Here is a 23,865-nt window from a genome sequence, read left to right as displayed (position 1 = left end):
AATCCGATACACTTGATTGCTGGTTCTCCCTCATCTATTCTAATTATGACTTTAAAAAAACTCCAGTAGGCTTGGCTTGTCAAACATATTTTATGTTGATTTGCAAAATTGTTGGCATTATCTAAGTGTCCTGTTATCACTTTACGACAGATGCCAACTTTGGGCTCTTGTGGCTTGGCGTAACGTACTTATCTCAGAGCTAGGAGTGCTGGGTTCAAGTACCACCTGCTCCAGGGACGTTATCATAAAATGTCTAAACAAGTTGATCACTCCAGTCCAGAAGAAAGAAACAATCTGCCCTTTTTTATTTTTACGCTGTTTAAGACTTCACTGCAGCTGAGAATTCACCCTTTAACTTCAGCAAGACGAAAAACTGCAGGGTCTGTATGAGCCCTGACCCTGCCCACTCATTCTTTTGTCTCAGCAAAAGCCACTCAGGGATACTTCACATGCTGTTTAGTCACTGCCTGTCTGAAGCAGACATTCGGGTACCATTGTGACCAGTCCCTTTGCAAAAGAAACAGCACAGATCACATCTCTCTCTTAAAAACACAGTACCATCACATCCCTACTACTGATGTTAGGCACTCAGTTTGTTATTTCCAATTTTCTCCCTTATTCCTTTTTTTTTTGTTAAAAACAATGATGCTACAGTTGCATCTCCTCAAACATCTGGGACTCTTCCATAATTCTGAGAAATTTGGAAGATGACAACCAACACGTCCATTCTTTCACGGCCAGATACCATGGGATGTAGATTAATTATCTGGTCGTGGGAATTTATTCGCTTTCAGTCCCTGTGATTAGCCTTATATTCCAGAATCGTTAGTTGAGTTTAAATTCTACCAGCGCCTATGTTGGGATTTGAACATGTATCTCCAGAGCTTTAGCTTTAGTCTCCGCCCTGTGGCATTACCACTACCTCCAATCCCACCCCCAACTGCTGCCATCGATGCCACTCTTTGGATTAGTTATATTTTTGCTTGACAGAGATATACTCATTCCTGATGAAGGGCTTATGCCCAAAACGTCGAATCTCCTGTTCCTTGGATGCTGCCTGACCTGCTGCGCTTTTCCAGCAACACATTTTCAGCAGAGATATACTCATTGTCAGGAGGAGAGGGGGAAAGGACTTTTTGGTAAATGTTTCCTTTATGTTTAAAACAGGTTGGAACTCCGTTTATTCGGGGAGTGTCTGGTGGAGAAAGAAAGAGGACAAATATTGGAATGGAGCTGATCATTGACCCATCTGTGTTGTTCTTGGATGAACCGACTACTGGTCTGGATGCCAGCACAGCACTTGCTGTCCTGATGCTGCTACAAAGGTGTCTTTATGCAACCAGATCACTTTTAACAAATCAATGCTGTCAACTCTGAAAGTCAGAAAGAAAAGTAATGCGGACGATACACTTTGCAAATCAGGCAGTATTTGTAGAGGGGGTAACAGAAATTAATGTTTCATGTTTAACCTTGGAATACTGATACAATCAAAGAATCTGTACAGCGTGGAAACATGCCCTTCGGTCCATCGAGTCCAAACCGACCCTCTGAAGATTAACCCACCCAGACCCATTCCTCTACCCAATATTTACCCCTGACTAATGCACCTAACCTACAGACCCCTGGACATTTATGGGAAATTTAGCATGGCCCGATTTACCTAACCTGCACATCTGTGGATAGGTTTTAGGCAGGTACAGATACAGGGAAAGGGAACAAAGAGGGAGAAAGAGTATAGGGAAGGTCTATGATTGAAAGGCAAGAGAAGAGATTAAATGACAGAAGGAGTGATGGTGGTAGACAAAAATAGTTGGTAACGGGACAAGAAATAAAAAAAGGAGGTGTAAATGGGAACAAAGGAATCATCATCAACAGCTAATATCTGAAATAATGTTGGAAATAATTGGAGCAGTGATTCTGACTTGAAGTTTTTGAAATTAATGTTGTCTACAAAGCATAGTACTTTTCTAATGAGGAGTTTTAGTATCACTGTGCAAAACTCCATGGTTTTGTGAAGTCTGGAAAATGAGGTTAAACGTTATCTAGTTTCTGGGAAGTCTCTAGCAATTTCCACGGAATCTGTCACAAGATAATGTAATTTATATATGGGAATTAATTATAAGAACTGTGGTAAGGATCTTAGAGGGTTTCTGCAAAATATGTTTCAGGATTTAGAAGGCGGGAAACATGATGCAGTTCAGTAACTTAATCTTGTTCACCATTCCGTTAGAGCCTAAAGGATCTACACCTCAACCCCACTTACCAGATTCTGCTCCTCAACCACACAGTTACTTTATTCTTTAAATGGGAGCATTAAAACTTTTTCTGTCAGTGACACTGGGCAGAATTTAATGCTGTCACTGAGGAGAGTTTTGAAATGGGGGATATTTAATTGGTTTAGAGAGTGTGACACATAGCCCCTGCTGCCTCTGTGCTGTTTATCATTGAGTGCATAGTCCTCCTGCAATCATACCAATTGAGGTCATTCTTTGGACAACTACTGTCTACATAAGGATCTTATCACATTAAAAGTACTGTTCACGCAGTGATGGGTGTGGGACTCGCCGTGCAGAAAACCGAACGTGGCTCAGTGGTTAGCACTGCTATCTCACAGCGCCAGGGACCCAATGTATGTGTGGAGTTTGCACATTTTCCCGTGTCAGCGTGGGTTTCCTCTGGGTGCTCCGTTTTCTTCCCATAATCCAAAAGATGTGCAGGTTAGGTGACTTGGACATGCTAAATTGACCATAGCGTTCAGGGATGTGTAGGTTAGGTGCATGAGTCAGGGGTAAATGTCGAGTAATAGGGTAGAGGAATGGGTGTAAGCGGGTTACTCTTCAGAGGTTGCGGCCACTCCAATCCCCTTGTTTCTTGTCCACCACCTCCTCAGCTATATTCCCTCCTACCATTTCCACATCCCATGGCCCCAGTCAGTCACCTCTGGTTTGGGTCTCTCACTGATCTCTGGTGTGCGGTGGGTGAGTTTCCAACCGGTACCATTTCTTCCCTGATCACACTGACAGCAATAAGGAATCACAAATAAGCTGACAACTCCCAGGGTAGAGATCTCTGCCCCCAGGCTCCTTGATCACAAGGAAGGCTCACTGCTGGCAATTTAAATGCTCAAGAAGAGGGCACAAGACCTCATTGGGTGAACCCGTTACTTGGATAAATTATGCCCATTGTGTGGGTTATCTAGATTACCTATGGTAGTGTTACAATCATAAATTATTTGCAAAAGGTGAGACTCGTATTCGAAGTGTCTATAGATGCACTGGCCTTTTTATGGCATTTACTGAATCCCGTTTCATGGGAATAGATTGTCAAACCCTTGCCAAAAAATACACTAACAACTTACACTTAAATATACCATATTCATGCAATAAACACGCAAGTTGTAAGAGCAGGAAAGGGACATTTAGCGTTTCAAGCTCACTCCATCATTTAATGAGATAATGGCTGATCTTCTACTTCAACAATGTTTTCCTGCAATATCCCAATATCCCTTTGATGTTTTTAACATGTAGAAGTCTATCAATCGTGTCTTGACCACACTCATTGACTGCGCTTCCACAGACCTCTGTGGTACAGCATTCTAAAGATTCTCCACCCACTGAGTGAAAAAAACCCCCCTTTGTCTCGAATGGAGATAGATTACCCTTTGTTCTAATGCTATGTCCCTCAGTTCAAGCTTGACACTCCCTGTCCACACAAGCCAGCAGATGATGGGTTAACTAAACATTACCAAACTCCTTGTAGGATTATCAAACAAAATATGTCAATAAGCCATGTAAGAAGTCGGCATGGTGGCTCAGCCGTTAGCACTGCTGCCTCACAGCTCCAGGAACCCAGATTGGCCATGCTAAATTGCCCATGATGTCCGCGATGTGTAGGTTAGGTGCATTAGTCAGCGAAAATGTAGAGTAATAGGGTAGGGGAATGGGTCTGGGTGGGTTACTCTTCAGAGGGTCAGTGTGAACTTGTTGGGCTGAAGGGCCTGTTTCCACACAGTAGGGATTTCTAATTCTAATTCAAGGTATTAGGACAGGTGGCCAAATGTTTGGTCAAAGAGCGAGGCTTTAAGGAAAGTATTACAGAAGAAAAGGGAGGTTAGGGATTTGGAGATGGAATTCTGGAATGTAATTCCTGAATGACTGACTGAAAGCACACCTGCTAGTGATATGATGAAGGGGAAACCAGGGATGCATGAGATGCCAGAACGGGAGGGATACAAGAGGTCTCAGATGGTTGTTCTGGAGGAGGTCATAGAAAGGATGAGATGAAGTCATGAAAGGATTAGAATACATGGATAAGGATTAAATTTGAGGCATTAACTGGATGAGATGTTAGTGTAGGTTAATGAGCACAGAGGTGATGAGAGAACAATGCTTAGTCCCAAGACAATGATGTTTATATTTAAGTTATCTGTACCCTGTATTTTAAAAGTATGTTTGAAAGGTAAAGGTCAAGTTATGAGTCTATTGCCTTACGTGGTGAAGAGATGGCTTGACTGCTCAATAAAGACCCAATGTAAGTGAAGACAACTGCAGTGCTGAAGTAATAGTTAGAAAAACAAATATTACCCTCTTATTCATCCCGAGTAGAGTGTAAGTTTATTTTCTACTGTATCTTTACCTCTATTACTGACTTTTTTTGCAATCCAGAAATCAATTGTTGTTAATGCCATTGTTTTGGGAATGTTACCATTATTATCTAAACTGATAAGCATTGAGTTATAGCTTGGTCACTCGCAAAAGCAGCTTGGGTCAAGGATTCCCATCTTCAATATTTATATGATTTTGACTGAAAATGTTTGAATAGAGGTTAAATATTGATTAAATATTAATTATTCACAGTAGATATGGCCTTTCTCAAAATTTGTACATAGTTCACCTTCCACATAGTTGTTACCCTTTTGTGCTGCTTACATCTGTTTTGCTCAACTGCTGGAAAGTCTGTATGATGTAGAATTGTATAGAATTTACAACACAGGAAGAGGTCATTGATCCAGTAAGTTCATGCCAGATTTTATAATGCACATGAGCCTCCACACACCCAACCCTTTTTATCATACCCTATCGGCATTGCCTGCTCTTCCTTTTTCTCATGTTTATCTCGATTTTCCTATACTATGCTGCTCAATACAATTCTCTTCAATCACTTCTTGTTGTGGAATGTTCTACATTCTCACCACTATCTACATAAAGACTTTTTCCTTGCATTTCCTTTTGCTATTTTTGTGGTTGAATATTTTTCATTTCTTTCTTATCTAAGAATCACAGAATAAATTTCTACACGTGCCTTCTGCGCAATGGAGGTAAATAACAGGAAGGAATATTTGTTGAAGTGATTTTATTTTGGTAGGAGGAACATGGAGACAATATGTAAAGCAGACCATTCAAAATGAGATATAGGAGCAGCGGGTCCTGAGTGACCAGTCCGTAGTTATTGGAAGGGGTCACATCTGAGAGGATAATTTAATAAAGCATAGAGTATTCAAGGTTTAATTTATAAGGGCATAGACTACACTGTAGGGAGTGAATGTAGTGTTTTTGGATTTTCAGGACATTTTTGATTCGGTCCCTTAGAAGAGGTTAGTGGGCAAAGTTTAAAGCTCATTGGATAGGAGGTAATGTTTTGGTACATTAGATCAAGAATTAGTTGACAGACAGGACATAGGATTGGAACAAATGGATCTGTTTCCAAGTAGCACGCAGTGACCAATGGGGTAACACAGTGATCAGTGTTTGGGCCCCAGCTATGCATGCTGGGTATAAATAACCTTGATGAGCGAACCATATGCAACATTTCCAAGTTTGCTGATGATACAAAACTGGATGGGATTGTGAATTGTGACGAGGATGTAAAGAGGCTTCAAGGTGAACAAAGAACAGTTCAGTTCAGGAACAGGCCCTTTGGCCTACCAGGGCTGTGCCAACGTATGTCTTTCTCAACAATAAAACCTTTTGCCTCTATATGGTCTGTTTCCCCCATTCGCTGTCTATTCATGTATCTGTCAAGATGCCTCTTAAATGTTGCTATTATATCTGCCTCCACCACCTTCTCCAGTAGCACATTCCAGGCACTTACCACCCTCTGTGTAAAACAAAACAACTTGCCTCTCACATCTCCTTTAAACTTATCCCCTTTTGCCGTAAACTCAAGTCCTCCAGTGGGAATCGGTTTAGCTCAGTTGGCTGGATTGTTGGCATACAGAGCAGAGTGACACCAACAGTGTGGGTTCAATTCCCATCACCGGTTTGAGGTTACCATGAAGGACTCTCCTTCTCAACCTCTTCCCTCACCTGAAGTCTGGTGGCCCTCAGGTTAAATCACCACCAGTCGCTTCCTCTCTAATGAGACAGCTGGTCTGGTAAGACTATTGTGACACAACAACAAATGTCCTCCAGTAACTGACATTTCTACTGTAGGAAGAAGACTCCGACTATTCATTCTGCCTCTCACCACTTTATAAACTTCTATCAGATTGCCCTCATCCTTTGACATCAAGTGAAAACAAACAAATTTGTCTAACCTCTTTTCATAGCGAATACCTTTCAAACCAGGAACAACCCTGGTAAACTATTTCTGTATTCTTTCCAAAGCCTTCACATTCTTCTGGTATTGATGCCCATAACTGTGTGCAATATTGGATATGTGGCCAAACTAAATTTCTATACAGCTGCAGCATGATTTGCCAATGTTTATTCTCTATGTCCCAACCGATGAAGGCAACCACGCCTGTTGACCACCTTTTTTCACTTGTATCGTTGCTTTCAGGGAACTGTGGACACGTATGTCAACGCTACTAAGAGTTCTGCCATTTATTGTATATTTCCCTTCTGCACTAAATCTTCCATAATGCTTCAATTCACATTTATTTGGAATAAACTCCATCTGCCATTTCTCTGCCCATGTCTCCAGCCTGTCAACATCCTGCTGTATCTTGTGGCAATTCTCCTCACTATCCACATCTCTTCCAGTCTTTGTGTTGTTAGCAAACTTAATAATCAAGCCTCTTACTTTTTCCTCCAGATCATATATATATTATTTATATAGCAGGGGTCCCAGCACAGAGCCCCATGGAATGCCAGTGGTCAAAGATCTCCATTCAGAAAAACACCCTTCAACTGCTACTCTGTCCTCTATCACTAAGCGAGTTCTGTTTCCAACGTACCAGCTCACTGCGGATTCAGTGTGACTTCACTCTTTGTATCAGCCTGCCATGAGGGACCTTGTCAAAGACATTGCTAAAGTCCAAATAGACAACATCTACCACCCTTCCCTCATCAATCATCTTTGTCATTTCCTCAAAAACTCAATCAATTTTAAGATCTGACCTTCCCTGCACAGTTATGCTGCCTTTTGCTAATAAGTATATTTTTTCCCAAATGTGAGGACAGTCCCTAAGAATTTGATCCAGTGATTTTCCTACCACTGACATAAAGCTCACCTGCCTATAATTTTCCAGGTTATCTCTGTTGCCCTTCTTAAACAAAGGAATTATGGTAAGGTAGATAAGTTGAGTGAGGGGCTAACACATGACAGATGCAGTAGAATGTGACTCCATGTGAAGTTATATACTGGTGTGAAAAATGGTATTATTTAAATGGTGACATATTGGGAAGTGTAAATGTACAAAGGGAGCTGGGTGTCCATGTACACCAGTCGATGAAAGTAGACAGGCAGGTACAGCAGAAATTAGGAAGGTAAATGGTATATTGGTCTTCCAATGCAAGAAGGTTTGAGTTCAGGAATGGAGATGTGTTACTGCAGTTATACCAGACCTTGGTGTGACCACAGCTGGAGTATTGCCTGCTGTAGGTTCCCTGACCTAAGAAAGGATATACTTGCCTTTGCAGGAGAGTTACAGAGGTTCACTAGGCTGACACTGGGGAGCTGAAAATGTGTTGCTGGAAAAGCGCAGCAGATCAGGCAGCATCCAAGGAACAGGAGAATCGACGTTTCGGGCATGAGCTCTGAAACGTCATCCCTGAAGAAGGGCTCATGCCCAAAATGTCGACTCTCCTGCTCCTTGGATGCTGCTTGACCTGCTGCGCTTTTCCAGCAACACATTTTCAGCTCTGATCTCCAGCATCTGCAGACCTCACTTTCTCCTGACACTGGGGAGGACAGGATTGTCCTATGAAGAGAAATTGGTTTGACTGGGTCTACATTCACTAGCATTTAAAAAGTATAAGAAAGGATCTGATTGAAACATGTAAAATTATCACAGTGCTGGACAGGCCAGGCACGGGGAATGTTTTCCCTGACAGGGGAGTCTCAAACAAGGAACTATCATCTTAGGATTAGGGGGTAGACCATTTTGGACTTAGATGAGGAAAAAAAACTTTCAAAGGATAGTGACCCTTGTGGAATTCTCGATCACAGAAAGCTGTGGAGGCCAAGTCACTGAATGTATTCAAAAAAGGGAGAGAAAATGTTTTAGATGTTAAAAGTATGAAGGGGATGGGGAGAAAGTGGGAATATAGTTTTGAGATGGAGGATCAGCCGCAATCTTACTGAGTAGCAGAGCAGACTCAAAGGATCAAAAGGCTTAATCCAGCTCCTGATTTCTATCGCCTCTCGTCCTTTGTTGTAGAGAATTGTGTCTATGCCCATAACTATACTGTCGCTTATGAACACTACATTCCTGCTTATTCTTTCAGATTGAAAAGCTTCCTATGCCATAATGTAATGGTCAGTTCACTCATCCAACTTGCAGTCCCTGCTTTTGACCATACAAGCTGCAGGAACCTGGAACTTCCTTGATCCTCTCATTTGCCTCACTCACAGGCCACTGACCACATTAGGAGACTTTATCCTAAGCAGTGTAACTGCTTGCAGGAATGAAGTGACTTTCCCCTTCCCTGATCCAACTTTTGGAATCCCTGCACTTCTCCAGTCCTGGTATCCTGAACATCCTTAATTTTAAATGGCTTTATTGTTGACACCCCTGTCTTCAGCTGCCTTGATCGTCAGTTTTGAAATTCCCTCATTAAAACTCTCTGCTTCTACATTCCTCTTGTTTTTTAAGACATACCTTAAAATCCAACTTTTGGTCATCCGTTCCATTAGCTCCTTCTACTTTGGTGTCAAATTTCATTTGATAATATTCCCTTACTACCTTTAAAAGCACTGCATTGATGGAAAGTTAGCGTTCGATATGCAAAAGTGAACAAGTTACTACTTGAAGAAGCTGCTCTCATGAGCAAAGTTTACCTGACAGTTTGAGTTTTGTTGTGGATAACTTGAATGCAACTTTGGCGTAATGTTTAAATTTGGCATTTCTTTTGTAGAATGTCGAGGAAAGGCAAAACGATTATTTTCTCAATCCACCAGCCCAGATATTCTATTTTTAAGCTGTTTGGCAGCCTGACACTTCTGGCTAATGGCAGATTGGTTTACCATGGTCCATCTGTGGAGGCACTGGATTATTTCACAGGGATTGGTAAGTGTTTAGAAGTGAGTCATCGAATGATTGCTGAGAATCCAATTTGTGAAGAGCAGGGAGACTTATGTCAGCGCTGTACAGACCTTTTGGTTAGGCCACTGCTGGAGTACTGTGTGCAGTTCTGGTCACCATCGTACAGGAAGGATTTGATTGCTCTGGAGTGGGTGGAGAGGAGATTCACCAGGATGCTGTGTGGGATGGAGCATTTCAGCGATGAAGCGAGGCTCGATAAGCTTGGATTGTTTTCTTCCGAGCAGAGAAAAGTGAAGGGGCCCCCGATAGATGTGTATAAGATTATGATGAGCATGGACAGGGTGAACAAAAAGCAGATATTCCCCTCAGTTGAAGAGTCCGTAACAAGGAGGCACAACTTTAAAATGAAAAGCAGAAGGCTCAGAGGTGAATTGAGGAATGCTTTCTCACCCAAAGATGATTAGGATATGGAATGCACTGCCTGAGATGGTGGTTGAGACAGAAAACTTCACACCCTTTCTAAACAGAACTTGGATGAGCATTTGAAATGTCACAACAATTAAGGCTATGGGCTAAGTGCTGGAAAGTGGGACCAATAGAGATTTAATGGAGCTTTGGTGCTACGTATCAAAGGACTAAAGGTCCCTTCTGTACTGTATGATTCTATGAAAAGGCAGTGGCTGTTAAGGAACTGGGAGATTGATTAACCTGGGGAGGTGATGGCTGGAGTGGTACTATTGCTAAATTTTTAATCCAAAATTTCACATAATGTTCTCAAGGCCTGGGTTTGAATCCCATTATTGCGTAATTTGAATTCGGTAAAAATTCAGAACTAGGAGTCTCATGCTATCCGTGAAACTGTTGCTAATTGTCAAAAAAAACACCATCTGGTTCACTATTGTGCTTTAGGGAAGGAAGCTGTCATCCTGGTCTGGTCTACATGTGACTCCAGACCCACAGCAATGTGAGTGAATCTTAGCTGCCCTCTGGATAATTAGGCACAGGCAATAAATACTGGCCTTTTTAAGGTTTTTGCGAAGATTTGTAGTTCGGGTTGTGGATGCGGTTGTTGGTTTGCTTACTGTGCTGGGTTGTTATTGCAGACGTTTTGTCAACTTGCTGAAGTTGTTCTACTCTGCTTGATATTTCTATGATCCGGTCTGTTAAGGTAAGTGGCGTCATTTTCGGTTTTGCTCTGCAGTGGTTTGCATATGGGGTCTATTTCTACATTCATGTTGATGGCAATCCAGGTTGAAATCCAGGCCTCTAGGAATTCCTGTGCATGTCTCTGGTTAGCGAGTCCCAGGACAGCTACGTTGTCCCGGCCCAATAGATGGCCCTCCTTGTCTGCACACATTGAGATAAGGGAGAATGGGTGGTGCCATTTTGCTGCTAGTTGGTGTTCGTGTGTACATATTGCTAGTTTTCTTCCGGTCTATCTGACGCATTCTCCCTTATCTCAATGCGTGCAGACAAGGAAGGTCATCCATTGGACTGGGACAACGTAGCTGTCCTGGGACTGGCTAACCAGAGACATGCACAGGAATTCCTAGAGGCCTAGTTTTCAACCTGGATTGCCATCAACAAGCATGTAAAAATAGACCCCATATGCAAACCACTGCAGAGCAGAACCAGAAATGGCACCACCCTCCTTTTAACAGACCAGATCATAGAAATATCAAGCAGAGAAAAACAACAATGCTTCATGGAGGTTGCACTGATGATATGTTGCATGGTTACGAAACATTTGCGTGACAACCCAACAGCTCAGCGAGCAAACCAACAACTGCAAATACCGGCCTGTCCAGTGACATCCACGCCCTGAGAATGAATAGAAAATCCAGAAAATCTCGTACTACTTCAGACCTGTGATAAAGTTTACAACTGACATTTTTTTTTGGAAGATGTTTGAGATTTTTGTCTTGGAATTCACCTCACTGATGGGGAAAATGGAAAAGCAAAATAATTTTCATCAATCGTAGTATTACACTATAGTATCTCCATACTATATTGAATAAATATCTATCAAATGAAAGGCACTTTTCATTGAAGCCATGATTTAATCTCAAAGTGCTGAAAGAGGGACACTAACTGACCAGGAGAGATGTTACCAATTTTTTTTTACATCAGAAACTCATTGTGCTGCAGTAGATTTCTGTATTTTGTATAAGAAGGAGAAGGTGAGGACCGCAGATCAGAATCAAGAGTGTGGTGCTGGAAAAGCACAGCAGGTCAGGCAGCATTCAAGGAGCAGGAAAATAGATGTTTCAGGCATAATCCCTTCATCAGGAATCCTCCATCCCAGAGGATATGTATAAACCAGTGAGAGAAATTAAGGACAGAAAATATTTTGATAATGTTAGTGGCATTCACTATGTCTGAAAATACTTTTGAAGCATAGTCACTGCAGCAGCACACAAGCTCCCAAAAACAGGATGGTGTTAATAAGCAGAGATTCTGTTTTTGTAATCCTGCGTGAGTGATTAATATTGGCCAGGATACTGGGAAAACTCACCAACTGTTCTGTGGAAATGTTTTACCTCCATCCCAGCTGCCATACACGATATCAGTTTTACCCCCATCCCACAGGATATACAGGATAATTCATAATGATTCATTTATAATAATAATTCATTTGAATGTTTGCTGGCAATGCAGTACTTGCTCAGTACCATACTGTAGTGATGGCATAAGTTTTTTTGTGCCCGTGCCCTGGAATGGGACTTGAGAATCTCCAACTTGCCGACTCGGGCAAGCTTTCTACCAGCTGAGCGACAGGTGACTATTTAGCTGTAGTGTTATCAAGTCATTATTGTAAAAATATAACAGCCCAAAAAAGAATTGGAGAGAGCAGTTTAATTAGCACCCTTTTATCATGAGACTCCTAATTCTGAATTTTTACTGAATTGAAATTCCACAATGGTTGGATTCGAACCCAGGCCTAGAATTTTGGATTAAAAGTTTAGCAATAATATCAGTTTGATCGTTGATTTGCTGGGGGAGGCAATCTTCCAGTTCCAGAGCCACTGTCTTTTCGTAGAATCATACAGTACAGAAGGGTATGTAGTATGTAGTACCAAAGCTACACTAAATCTCTTTTGGTCCCACTTTCTAGTGTTTGGCCAGTACCCTTGAATGCTATGACATTTCAAGTGCTCATCCAAGTACTACTTGAAGATTGTGAGATTTCTTGTCTCAACCACCCCATCCCAGGCAGTGCATTCCAGACCCTAACCACCCTCGGTGAAAATCTATTGCGTAAATCTCCTCTAAACCTCCTTTTCATTTTAGAATTATCCTTGCAGCCTTGTTATTGGTGGAATAGGATGCTCCTTTCAATGTTAATTTCTATCCAGAGTGTTAGTTCTCTGGAGACTCATGCATTTGACCATCACAAAACTCATTGAAAGCGAGCCATCTTCTCAAGAAGTGCTGAGATTCACCTGACAAAGGAGCAGCGTTTCAAAAGCTTGTGATTTTAAATAAGCCTGTTAGACTGTAACCTGTGACTTCTGACTAGATTGAATAATTAAAGGAAAGCAGTTTTCAATAGCTGAAGGATCAGTATGGAAATAGATTGTTTACTTGTGGTGGTTAATAAATGAAAAGAATATCATGCATGATTTCATAATTGAAAAAACATTCAGTTGAGTGTATGACCGTATTAAAAACAAGGGAACAGATTATCCTACCTGCTCCAGAGGTGTGTAATAAACCTCTGAACAGATTGATTTGAAAAGTAATTGACAAAGGTAATTGCTACCCTGAACGACAAAATGCTGGGCTGCATATCAGTCAGCATTATAATTTCTTGTTGCAGTTAAGGTAATGAACACCATAGCTTTTTTTAATTTCAAAAATATACTTTATTCATAAAATAATTTGATGGTCTGTACAGTTGGTCATACCATACAAATGTAAACATTTACATACACATCAGATTTTATCATTGTTATATACAGGTCTGTACATTTTTCGACCATATGCCCATATATTTAGCTGAGGTGTCAGCAGAGCCCAACCCCACAGTTACTGTTCATGGTCTGCAACCAGCAGAAACTTTGTTGCAGCGTTAATCTCCTCGTGTGAGGACAGGGTGTGCTGTTCCTACTTGTTGGTGAAAGTGAATGAAATTTTTTATTTCACTATCATTCTCAACACCGAGTCTTGCATCAGTAACTTTACTGGGAAATTGCTGCTATTGTGGAAAAAGAAGACCATTCCAGTTAAATAGAGTAAGAAATTATAAGGTCCCTATTGGTGCAGTGATAGTATCCCTCCCTCTGGGCAAGAACGCCTGGATTCATGTACCACCTACTCCACAGGTACGTTACAACCTGAACAATCGGTTGATTAAAGTATCTAAAAGAGACAAGAACATGGATATATAATTGAGTCACAGTAAAAAGTAAGGGAATAATTGAAGGTGGTTGACAGAATAGCTTGGTGTGAGGAAAATGCTTTCTTTTTACTGAATGCAATGTTGAAGGATCTAAAACGGAGGGGTCTGGGGGAAAAAGCAAGCAAGCGAGTGAAATCACCTGGATTGGTCTTTGAAAGAGAGAGCGTAGACATGATTAACTGAATGGTCTGTGTCTGTGCTTTATTGGTTAAAAACAATGACTGCAGATGCTGGAAAGCAGAGCCTAGATTAGAGTGGTGCTGGAAAAGCACAGCAGTTCAGGCAGCATCTGAGGAGCAGGAGAATCAACATTTCGGGCAAAAGCCCTTCGACAGGAACACTGTATTTTCCTGCTCCTCGGATGCTGCCTGAACTGCTGTGCTAATCTAGGCTCTGTGCTGCATTGTTCTAAGGCCAGGAATATTCTGTGGATTGTGCAATGCCGTAAATTGCTGGATAATTTGGTTCCAAAACCTATTAGGAGCTGGACAATCCAAAATAACAATGACATTGGAATGAAATTTAAGCAGTTAAGTTGTTAATTATTAATCTTTTGGGGGTTAAAATTCACTCTTTTTTTTTAATTTGACAGGATACACGTGTGAGCCATTTAATAACCCTGCTGACTTTTTCCTTGACATTATCAATGGGGACTCGACTGCAGTAAGCACACACAAAGCTTTAGACATTCATCCAGGTATGATCCTTTCATTGGGGTTGTAATAGACGTTGGCTGACCATTCATAATTCTTTTATAGTATTTCGACCCCCACCAATGATTTACAATAAAAGGTTTTCTTTAAAATGTGTTTTTTTTTATCTATTAAAGACTTACAAAATGTTTCCCCAGCAATGTCTTGTAATACAGTGATACTGCCCCTACCTCTGGCCTAGAAGAGATTCGAACAGATTGAATGAAAGTCTCCATATATATCTTGTTCCTGTACATTTTCATAATAGCTTCACTCTAATAGCTATTTACTTGGTGGGAAAACAAAATCTGACCGATAGGGGCAGAAGCAGGTGTTTAGCCCATTGAGTCTGCTCCAACATTCATCTGATGATCCTCAACTCCACGTTTCTGCATTTTCCCTATAACCGCTGATTCTCTTACTAAATAAAAATCTGTCTATCTCAGCCTTCGGAATATACTTAATAACCAAGCCTCAACAGTCCTCTGCATTTCTATAGATTTGCTATTCTCTCAGAGAGAGATTCCTACTCATTTCTGTCTTAAATGTGTTACCTCTTATTCTGAAATTTGCCTTCCGGTCCTAGACTTTCCCACAGAGGGAAACAACCTTTCCACATCTGCCTGTTAAGTTCCCTAGGAATTGTTAATGTTTTAATAACATCACCTCTCATTCTTCTATATCACGATGAGTACAGGCTCACTTGATTCAACCTGAGGGGTGACCTTACAGAGGTTTATAAAATTGTGAGGGACATGAATAGCTTGAATAGCCAAGGTCTTTATCCCAGAATGGGGAAGTCCAAAGCTAGAGGGCATAGGTTTAAGGTGAGAGGGGCAAGAATTACCCCCTGCTTCTGTGCTGTATGACTCTGTGAGTAAGATTCAGTTAACATAAACTGTTTGGTTTGATTGGAGATTCCTAACCATTCTAATTGTATCATTTCAGCGTACTATGTTTGAGTTCCAGTACTACCTTTGACTGCTGACAAATATTCACTTATGCTGAGCAACACCTCAATTTCAATAAAAGCAAAATACTGCAGATACTGGAAATCTTAAAAACAGAAAATGACAGTGAAACTGGCAGCATCATTGGAGAAAGAAATAGAGTTAATGTCTGGAGTCTGATATGGCTCTTCGTCAGAACCAAAATGGTGTTTTTCTGCTATGGACAGAGGGAAGGAGAAATAGGAACAGATGGTGAGGATGCATAGAGCAAAGGGAATCCTAATGATAGGAAAGGAGGGATTGAGGTAAAAAATAGACCCAAATGAAGAAAATGGGTTTGCTTTGCTAATGATGGGGACAAGATAGAATGGTGAGCTTGGGGGAGGGGTAGTTGTAATCAAATTGGAGGACAGTGATCATGCTTTGAAGTTGGTGAACTCAATGTTGAGACCTAGAAACTTAAATGCCTAAATGGAAAATGAGCTTCTGTTCCTCTAGCTTATGTTGAGCTGAGTTGGAGCACTGTAGCTGGTCAAGGATAGAAGTGTTAGGGCAGGAGTATGATTGAAATGACAAGCACCTGTATGGTCAGGTCATTCTAAAGGACAGAGCAGAGGTGTTCCCTAAAGTGTCATATGGCTTAGTATTAATTTTTTTCTGATTGTCCCAGGACACTTCAGGAATGACTTTTTAATTCCTTGAAAGGTGCTACATAAATGCACATTGTCAAATGTTAAGAGAGACTGAAAAAAGCAATTCTAATATCTCATGCAGGTTTAACCTGGTGTCCTTTCAAAAGAATAGCAACCAACTTGGACAATCTTGGTCCATTGTCTGGACTATAAATATATTTTATAATGATATCCAGTCGCTTTGTGACTTTAATCTCTGAGCTGCTTCTATAAATCACATTAAACATCAATGATGAACAATGAAATGGTCTGAACAGGAGCATTGACTGCCTCTGAACAAGACCTTTCATTAATAATGAATAGCTATAGCCCCTTTCATTCAGGATGCCTTTCCTGTGAGAGAAGGGATAGGACAATCCTTTTGTCAAAGCTGCTTTTTTGATAGACCCAGGTATCTCCAGACTTCCTTACATATTTCTAATATTTATAGGGTCAGTTCCATTAGTTGTAGCAGCATTTATATTAATCTATCATTTCCTAATTATATTCCTAAAAGTTAGTTAGTCTTGCTTTTGTTCATTTAACTGTGATGTTCTTTTGTTTAGATAGGGGCGGCACAGTGGCTCAGTGGTTAGCACTGTGGTCTCTCAGTGCCAGGAATCCGGGTTCGATTCCAGCCTCGGGTGACTTGTCTGTGTGGAGTTTGCACATTCTCCCCATGTCTGCGTCGGTTTCCGCCAGGTGTGCCAGTTTCCTCCCACAATACAAGGATGTGGAGGTCAGGTGAATTGGCCATGCTAAATTGCCCGTAGTGTTCAGGGATGTGTGGACTAGGTGCATTAGTCAGGTGGAAATAGAGTCAGAGTGATGCACAGGAGTAGACCTTCGGTCCAACTCATCCATGCCGACCAGATATCCTAACCTAATCTAGTCCCATTTGACAGCATTTGGCCAATATCCCTCTTAAGCCCTTCCTATTTGTATACCCCTCCAGATGCCGTTTAAATGTTACGTTATACCAGCTTCCACCACTTCCTCTGGCAGCTCATTCCATATATGCACCACACTCTGCATGAAAAAATTGCCTCTTAGGTCACATTTAAATCTTTCCCCTCTCACCCTAAACCTACGCCCTCCAGTTCTGGATTTCCCCATCCGAGGGAAAAGACCTTGTCTATTTACCCTACCCATGCCCCTCATGATTTTATCATCCCTCAGCCTCTGATGCTCCAGGAATACAGCCTATTCAGTCTCTCCCTTTAGCCCAAACCCTCCAATCCAGACAAGATCCTTGTAGATCTTTTCTGAACCCTTTCAAGTTTCGCAACATGTTTTTGATAGGAGGGAAGACCAGAATTATAGACAAAATTCCAAAAGTGGTCTCACCAATGTCCTTTACAGCCTCAACATGACCTCACAACTCCTATACTCCATGCTTTGTCCGATAAAGGAAAGCATACCAAACATCATCTTCACTATCCTATCCACCTGTGACTCCACTTTCAAGGAACTATGAACCTGTACCTCAAGGTTTCTTTGTTCAGCAACACTCCCCAGGACCTTCCCATTAAGTGTATAAGTCCTCCTCTGATTTGCCTTTCCAAAATGCAGCACCTCATATTTATCTAAATTAAACTCCAATGTAGAATAATAGTGCAGGAGAATGTGTCTGGGTGGGTTACTCTTTGGGAGGGTCAGTGTGAACTTGTTGGGCCAAAAGGCCTCTTTTCACACGGTGTGGGGATTCTGTGAAAAGTCATTAAAATGTGAACAATAATGTTGCGGTGAGAGAATCAAGGTGTTTAGGACCTCGATGAATAATGCTGCGTATCTCCTTAAATTAGCAGATGGAAGGATTAGGAAAGTATGGTACAAAGACTGAGAAGAGAAGGTAAATCAGATCAGACATGTTTACAATCCCCCATCCTTTAGAGTGGGATATCAGTTTGCTTTTGGGTCAAATTAAGCTCTTGTGTAGGCAGTTATTTGGGACTGGAAGATTTGCCCTACACCAATTAGTAGTTTGATAGCCATTAACTCAGCTCGGGACTTCCTGCCATGTAACAGCAGGTCTGCCACGGACGTATAAAGCCGGCGCAGCCACAATGCATCGGGGTGAAACTCCAGCCTTAGGGTGGGTGAACTCTGTGTCACGTCGGGTGTGGAAAGAGAATTACATTGAAAAGAAAGATTTACTTAGAGAATGAAAGGAGACTGACAGAAAAGTCAAAATAATTACGGAGTTTTAATTTTAAAAAATAAAATCTAATTTTAAAAAGTGACACTTGCTGAAGTTAATTTTCAGTCACAGAAATGTTATTTAGCAGTAATTTACACTTATCACATCATTAATACTCAGCAGTGTGACAAGATATGCTGCAGAAATTCAGCAAAGTTCCTTAGACAACACCTTTCAAACCCATGACCACTTCAGTCTAGAAGGACAACAGCAGAAGATATGGGAACGCCACCACTTGCACGTTCTCCTCCAAACCACTCACTATCCTGACTTGGAAACATATCACCGTTTTGTCATTTACGCTGGGTCAAAATTGTGGAATGTTCTCTCTAGGGGCATTGTGGATCTACCTACAACACATGGACTGCAGCGGTTCAAGAAGGCAGCTCATCTCCACCTTAGGGATAGACAATAAATGCTGATCCAGCCAGCAATGCCCACTGTCTGAGTGAATTTTAAAATATGCTAGATTGAAATGGACGAGACCTAACTTTCTATACCAAGTTTAATATTAATTTTTCATGCAAATGCAGCAACTTCACACCCTTCAATGATAAATCAGAAAGTTATGTGGTTATTCGACAAAGTAAACAGTATTTAAGGTATTTAGATTTTAAATGTTATATGTTCGATTGTGTAGTTTATTAAAATGTTTATTATTCCTTTCATCGTAGACGATTCTTCTGCTTTAAAGAAGGAGACCACCATTGCAGAGAACCTAGCAAATGAATACTTGAAATCCAGACACCACAGTGAAATGATATCTGAATTAAACAAGCTATCTCAAGGAAATGCTGGAGAATCTGAACCTGTTATTAGGAGGATCACATATGCAACATCATTCTTTCACCAACTGAAATGGGTTGCTAAACGATCCTTCAAAAACCTGCTGAGGAATCCCCAGGCCTCTGTTGCTCAGGTAACGCTGAACCTTTCCACTGTTAATAATGATGAAACTCAAGGTAAATGGATTACTTTCATTTAATACGTTTTTTGACAACGTGCAAATCTTACCAAAAAAAACATAGAAAAGGAAAGAGATTCATGTACACAATGCTTATCAATATCTTTGACAGAAAATCCCAAATGCCTTCCTGTGATTTGTTTGGAACTATGATCACTTCATATTACAGACAAATTTGATTACTTACAGTGTGGAAATAGGCCCTTCGGCCCAACAAGTCCACACCGACCCGCCAAAGTGCCACCCACCCGTTCCCCTACATTTACCCCTTCACCTAACACTATGGGCAATTTAGCATGGCCAATTCATCTAACCTGCACAGCTTTGGATTGTGGGAGGAAACTGGAGCACCCGGAGAAAACTCACGCATTCACAGGGAGAATGTGCAAACTCCACACAGTCAGTCGCCTGAGTCAGGAATTGAACCCGGGTCTCTGGCGCTGTGAGGCAGCAGTGCTAACCACTGCGCCACCGTGCGACTAGCATGGCTGTATAATCGATCAAGTGAAAGACTTGATTCATTCTTTACATTTTACAATTTAGGGAGAAATATTGGCCAAAAAATTAGAGAATGCACTGATTTTCTTTTGAGCAGTTCTTTGAGATCTTTTAGCTTCTGCTCAGAGATGTAGGTGACTCCTTTTCAAGATATTGAATTGTGCTATCTTAGGTTGTGGGCTCTGTAGTAGGGATATGGGTTAAGGGTCATAGAGTTAAGGGGGTATGAAAGCTACACACTAAGCCAAATTTACACTCAGGCCAAGATGGTCACTGAACAAAGGAAAATATGAAGGGAATGGGCAAAAGTAGAATTAAAAGAATTGGAAGGAAGATGCTAAAATCTGTGGAGGTTGAAAAGTTAAATGTTAGGAGTCACCAGACTGTGCATTCTTCCCACAGATTTCTTTCATTTCATAAAAAATTTTATATACACACAGTCACGAAAGTAATTCAGTTTTGTACAATCTTTGCACATGGAGAAACAAACATGGAGTTTGACTTTCTCGATAGTTGCAACAAGCCAAAAGGCACTTCTTAGTCATGCAAGATACTGTTTACATATGTTTGATGTGCCTGATACTGTCAGACCTATTGAGTTTCTCTTACAATTTCTGTTTTTGTTTAAAATGCTATGTATATGACAAATCTGCTAGAATTATTTGAGGAAGTAATGAGCAGGTTAGACCAAGGAGAGCCAATGAATGTTATCTACCTGGACTTCAAGAAGGGTGGACGCTAGGAAATTGTTTCCGTTAGGTGAGGAGACTAGGACCCGTGGGCACAGCTTTAGAATTAGAAGGGGTCAATTCAGAACAGAAATGCGGAGACATTTCTTCAGCTAGAGAGTGGTGGGCCTGTGGAATTCATTGCCGCAGAGTGCAGTGGAGGCCGGGACGCTAAATGTCTTCAAGGCGGCGATTGATAAATTCTTGATGTCACAAGGAATTAAGGGCTACAGGGAGAATGCGGGTAAGTGGAGTTGAAATGCCCATCAGCCATGATTGAATGGCGGAGTGGACTCAATGGGCCGAATGGCCTTACTTCCACTCCTATGTCTTATGGTCTTATGGCCTTTGAAGGAGGCCATGGTTTTAGAGGCAAGGTGCTAGCATGGATAGAAGTTGGCTGTCTGGCAGAAGACGGAGAGTGGGGATAAAAGGGTCTTTCTCAGGATGGCAGCCAGTGACAAGTGGTGTTCCTCAAAGGTCAGTATTGGGGCCACAACTTTTCATTTTATACATTCGTGATCTCGATGAAGGAACTGAGGGCATTCTGGCGAGGTTTGCATATGGCACAAAGATAGGTGGAGGTACATGTAATATTGAGAAGGTGGGGAGGCTGCAGAAGGATTTGGACAGGTTCGGAGAGTGGGCAAAGAAATGGCAGATGGACACAATGTAGGAAAGTGTGAGGTCATCCACTTTGGAAGGAAGATTAGAAGCTTGGACTATTTTCTAAATGGAGAGAAAATTCAGAATTCTGAAGTGCAAAGAGATTTGGGAGTTCTAGTGCAGGATTCTCTCAAGGTAAACTTGCAGGCTGAGTCAGTAGTACGGAAGGAAAATGCAATATTGTTATTTATTTTGAGAGGACTAGAATTTAAAACAGACATGTACTTCTGAGGCTCTATAAGGCTCTGCTCAGAACACATTTGGAGTATTGTGCACAGTTTTGGGCCCCATAACTCAGGAAGAATGTACTGGCCCTGGAGCGTGTTCAGAGGAGGTTCATGACAATGGTCCCAGGAATGGAAAGCTTAACATATGAGGAACGTTTGAGGACTCTAGGTCTGTACTCGATAGAGTTTAGAAGGATGAGGGAGGATCTAATTGAAATTTACAGAATACTGAATGGCCTGGACAGAGTAGATGTTGGAAAGATGTTTCCATTGATAGGAGAGTGAGACCCGAGGGCACATCCTTAGAGTAAAAGGAAGACCTTTTAGACTAGAGTTCTTCAGCCGGAGAGTGGTGAAGCTATGGAATTCACTGCCACAGAAGACTGTGGAGGCCAGGGCATTGAGTATATTTAAGATAAAAATAGATAGCTTCTTGATTATCAAGGAGATCAAGGGTTACAGGGAAAAGGCAGGAGAATGGGTTTGAGAAACTTATCAGCCATGATTAAACGCGGAGCAAAGTCGATGGGCTGAATGGCCTAATTTCTGCTCCTATTCTGCTCCTATGTGGTCTTATGGTCTTGTAACTTATTTTAATGGAGGTTGCTGCTACAAGGTAACATGCAAAGAGGACAAAGGGTGGAGCCCTGATTATAGCAAAGGTGATGCTATGTACATTGGAGAAGCATCACTGGGTAAGACTGAAAATCTAAAAGGGCATTATGATAAGGGTGAATATTAGGAGAGAGCTATTGGGAACAATGAAATGTTTAATGTTATTGAAAGCATTAGAGAGGTTGAGAAGAAAGGTGCTGTGCATAGGATGCCTCTCGGATTGGAGGTGCTGGATGTTAAATTTTGGGATAGTCAAGAGACTTGTACTGTCAGTGCTTGAGGTGCTCCTTGTGGAAACTTTTCCTGACCTGGCCTAGACTTAGAGTGATAGAGATGTACAGCATGGAAACAGACACTTCGGTCCGACCCGTCCATGCTGACCAGATATGCCAACCCAATCTAGTCCCACACCTAGGGAATGTTGTTGAACAAAGAGACCTTGGAGTTCAGGTACATAGCTCCATGAAAGTGTAGTTGCAGGTAGATAGGATAGTGAAGAAGGCATTTCGTATGCTTTCCTTTATTGGTCAGAGTACTGAGTACAGGAGTTGGGAGGTCATGTTGCGGCTGTACAGGACATTGGTTAGGCCACTGTTGGGATATCGCGTGCAATTCTGGTCTCCTTCCTATCGGAAAGATGTTGTGAAACTTGAAAGGGTTCAGAAAAGATTTACAAACATGTTGCCAGGGTTGGAGGATTTGAGCTACAGGGAGAGGCCGAACAGGCTGGAGTTTTTCCCTGGAGCATTGGAGGCTGAGGGGGTTTACAAAATTATGAGGGGCATGGATAGGGTAAATAGGCAAAGTCTTTTCCCTGGGGTCGGGGAGTCCAGAACTAGAGGACATAGGTTTAGGGTGAGAGGGGAAAGATATAAAAGAGACTTACGAGGCAACTTTTTTTACACAGGGTGGTACATGTATGGAATGAGCTGTCAGAGGAAGTGGTTGGCTGCTACAATTGCAACATTTAAGAGGCATACTTGACTTGATTTTCAGTAAGATAGATTGAAGCATTGGAGGGAGGGAGGTCCATTATTAAATTTTTCAAATGCCAAATCACATTCAACACACTGAGTCAATCAGTGTCTTTGAAATGGCTGCTTGCATTGATACCAGCATTCTTAATGAGAATGAAGATAATTCAGGAAATTCCACATTGGCGGTCACACCTGAAGAATTGCACTGCCATGAGTGATGGATTGATTTTTCATAACTTATATAATTTAACTACCCTCAAATAACTGTGTATTTTTTATTTGTTCATAAAATGTGGATATCACTTTGAGACCAGCATTTATTATCCATCCCTGATTGCCTTGGAGAAAGCTGTGCTGGGCTTCTTGAACCACATCAGTCCTTGGGATGTAGGGAAATCTACCATGCTTTTGGAGAAGATTTCCTACTGAATTAATACTGCTTTATTTTTGTTATCTGCATACTCTGCTGGAACTCCAGTCACGAGCTCTGTTTGCTGTAGTTTGTAGAGAAGTCTCAAGTATATACTGTGTGGGAGATATTGCTCTATGGGCTAGGCTGGGAGTGAATCGACAGCCTCTTATCTCCCAGAAAAGTATTCAACCAAATGAAAATGACAGTGCAACCAGGAAACAAGTCTCCAAATTGAGTTTAAACTGAACTTTAGTGGGAAGGGTATTAGCATGGTGAGCGTTAGTGTGGTGTTTCGAACTTTAGTGGGAAGGGTATTAGCATGGTGAGCGTTAGTGTGGTGTTTCGAACTTTAGTGGGAAGGGTATTAGCATGGTGAGCGTTAGTGTGGTGTTTCGAACTTTAGTGGGAAGGGTATTAGCATGGTGAGCGTTAATGT

At 41.4% G+C, this 23,865-nt stretch overlaps 1 protein-coding gene across 2 annotated transcripts in view; it reads left to right on the top strand.

The window, feature by feature from the left end:
- abcg2a (ATP-binding cassette, sub-family G (WHITE), member 2a) overlaps positions 1 to 23,865 on the top strand; it is a 76,900-nt gene that overhangs the window by 31,705 nt on the left and 21,330 nt on the right. For both annotated transcript variants that reach the window (XM_060851306.1, XM_060851305.1), the window contains exons 6-9: positions 1,168 to 1,325; positions 9,300 to 9,451; positions 14,422 to 14,526; positions 19,017 to 19,261. In XM_060851306.1, the coding sequence (XP_060707289.1) occupies positions 1,168 to 1,325; positions 9,300 to 9,451; positions 14,422 to 14,526; positions 19,017 to 19,261 (660 nt within the window). The remainder of the gene's footprint in view (positions 1 to 1,167; positions 1,326 to 9,299; positions 9,452 to 14,421; positions 14,527 to 19,016; positions 19,262 to 23,865) is intronic.

Source organism: Hemiscyllium ocellatum, chromosome 36 (assembly GCF_020745735.1).
Source record: "Hemiscyllium ocellatum isolate sHemOce1 chromosome 36, sHemOce1.pat.X.cur, whole genome shotgun sequence".
In the NCBI taxonomy this organism is placed as follows: Eukaryota; Metazoa; Chordata; class Chondrichthyes; order Orectolobiformes; family Hemiscylliidae; genus Hemiscyllium; species Hemiscyllium ocellatum.
Note: the sequence above shows the minus strand (reverse complement) of the source record. Positions and strands in the feature narration are given on the sequence as shown.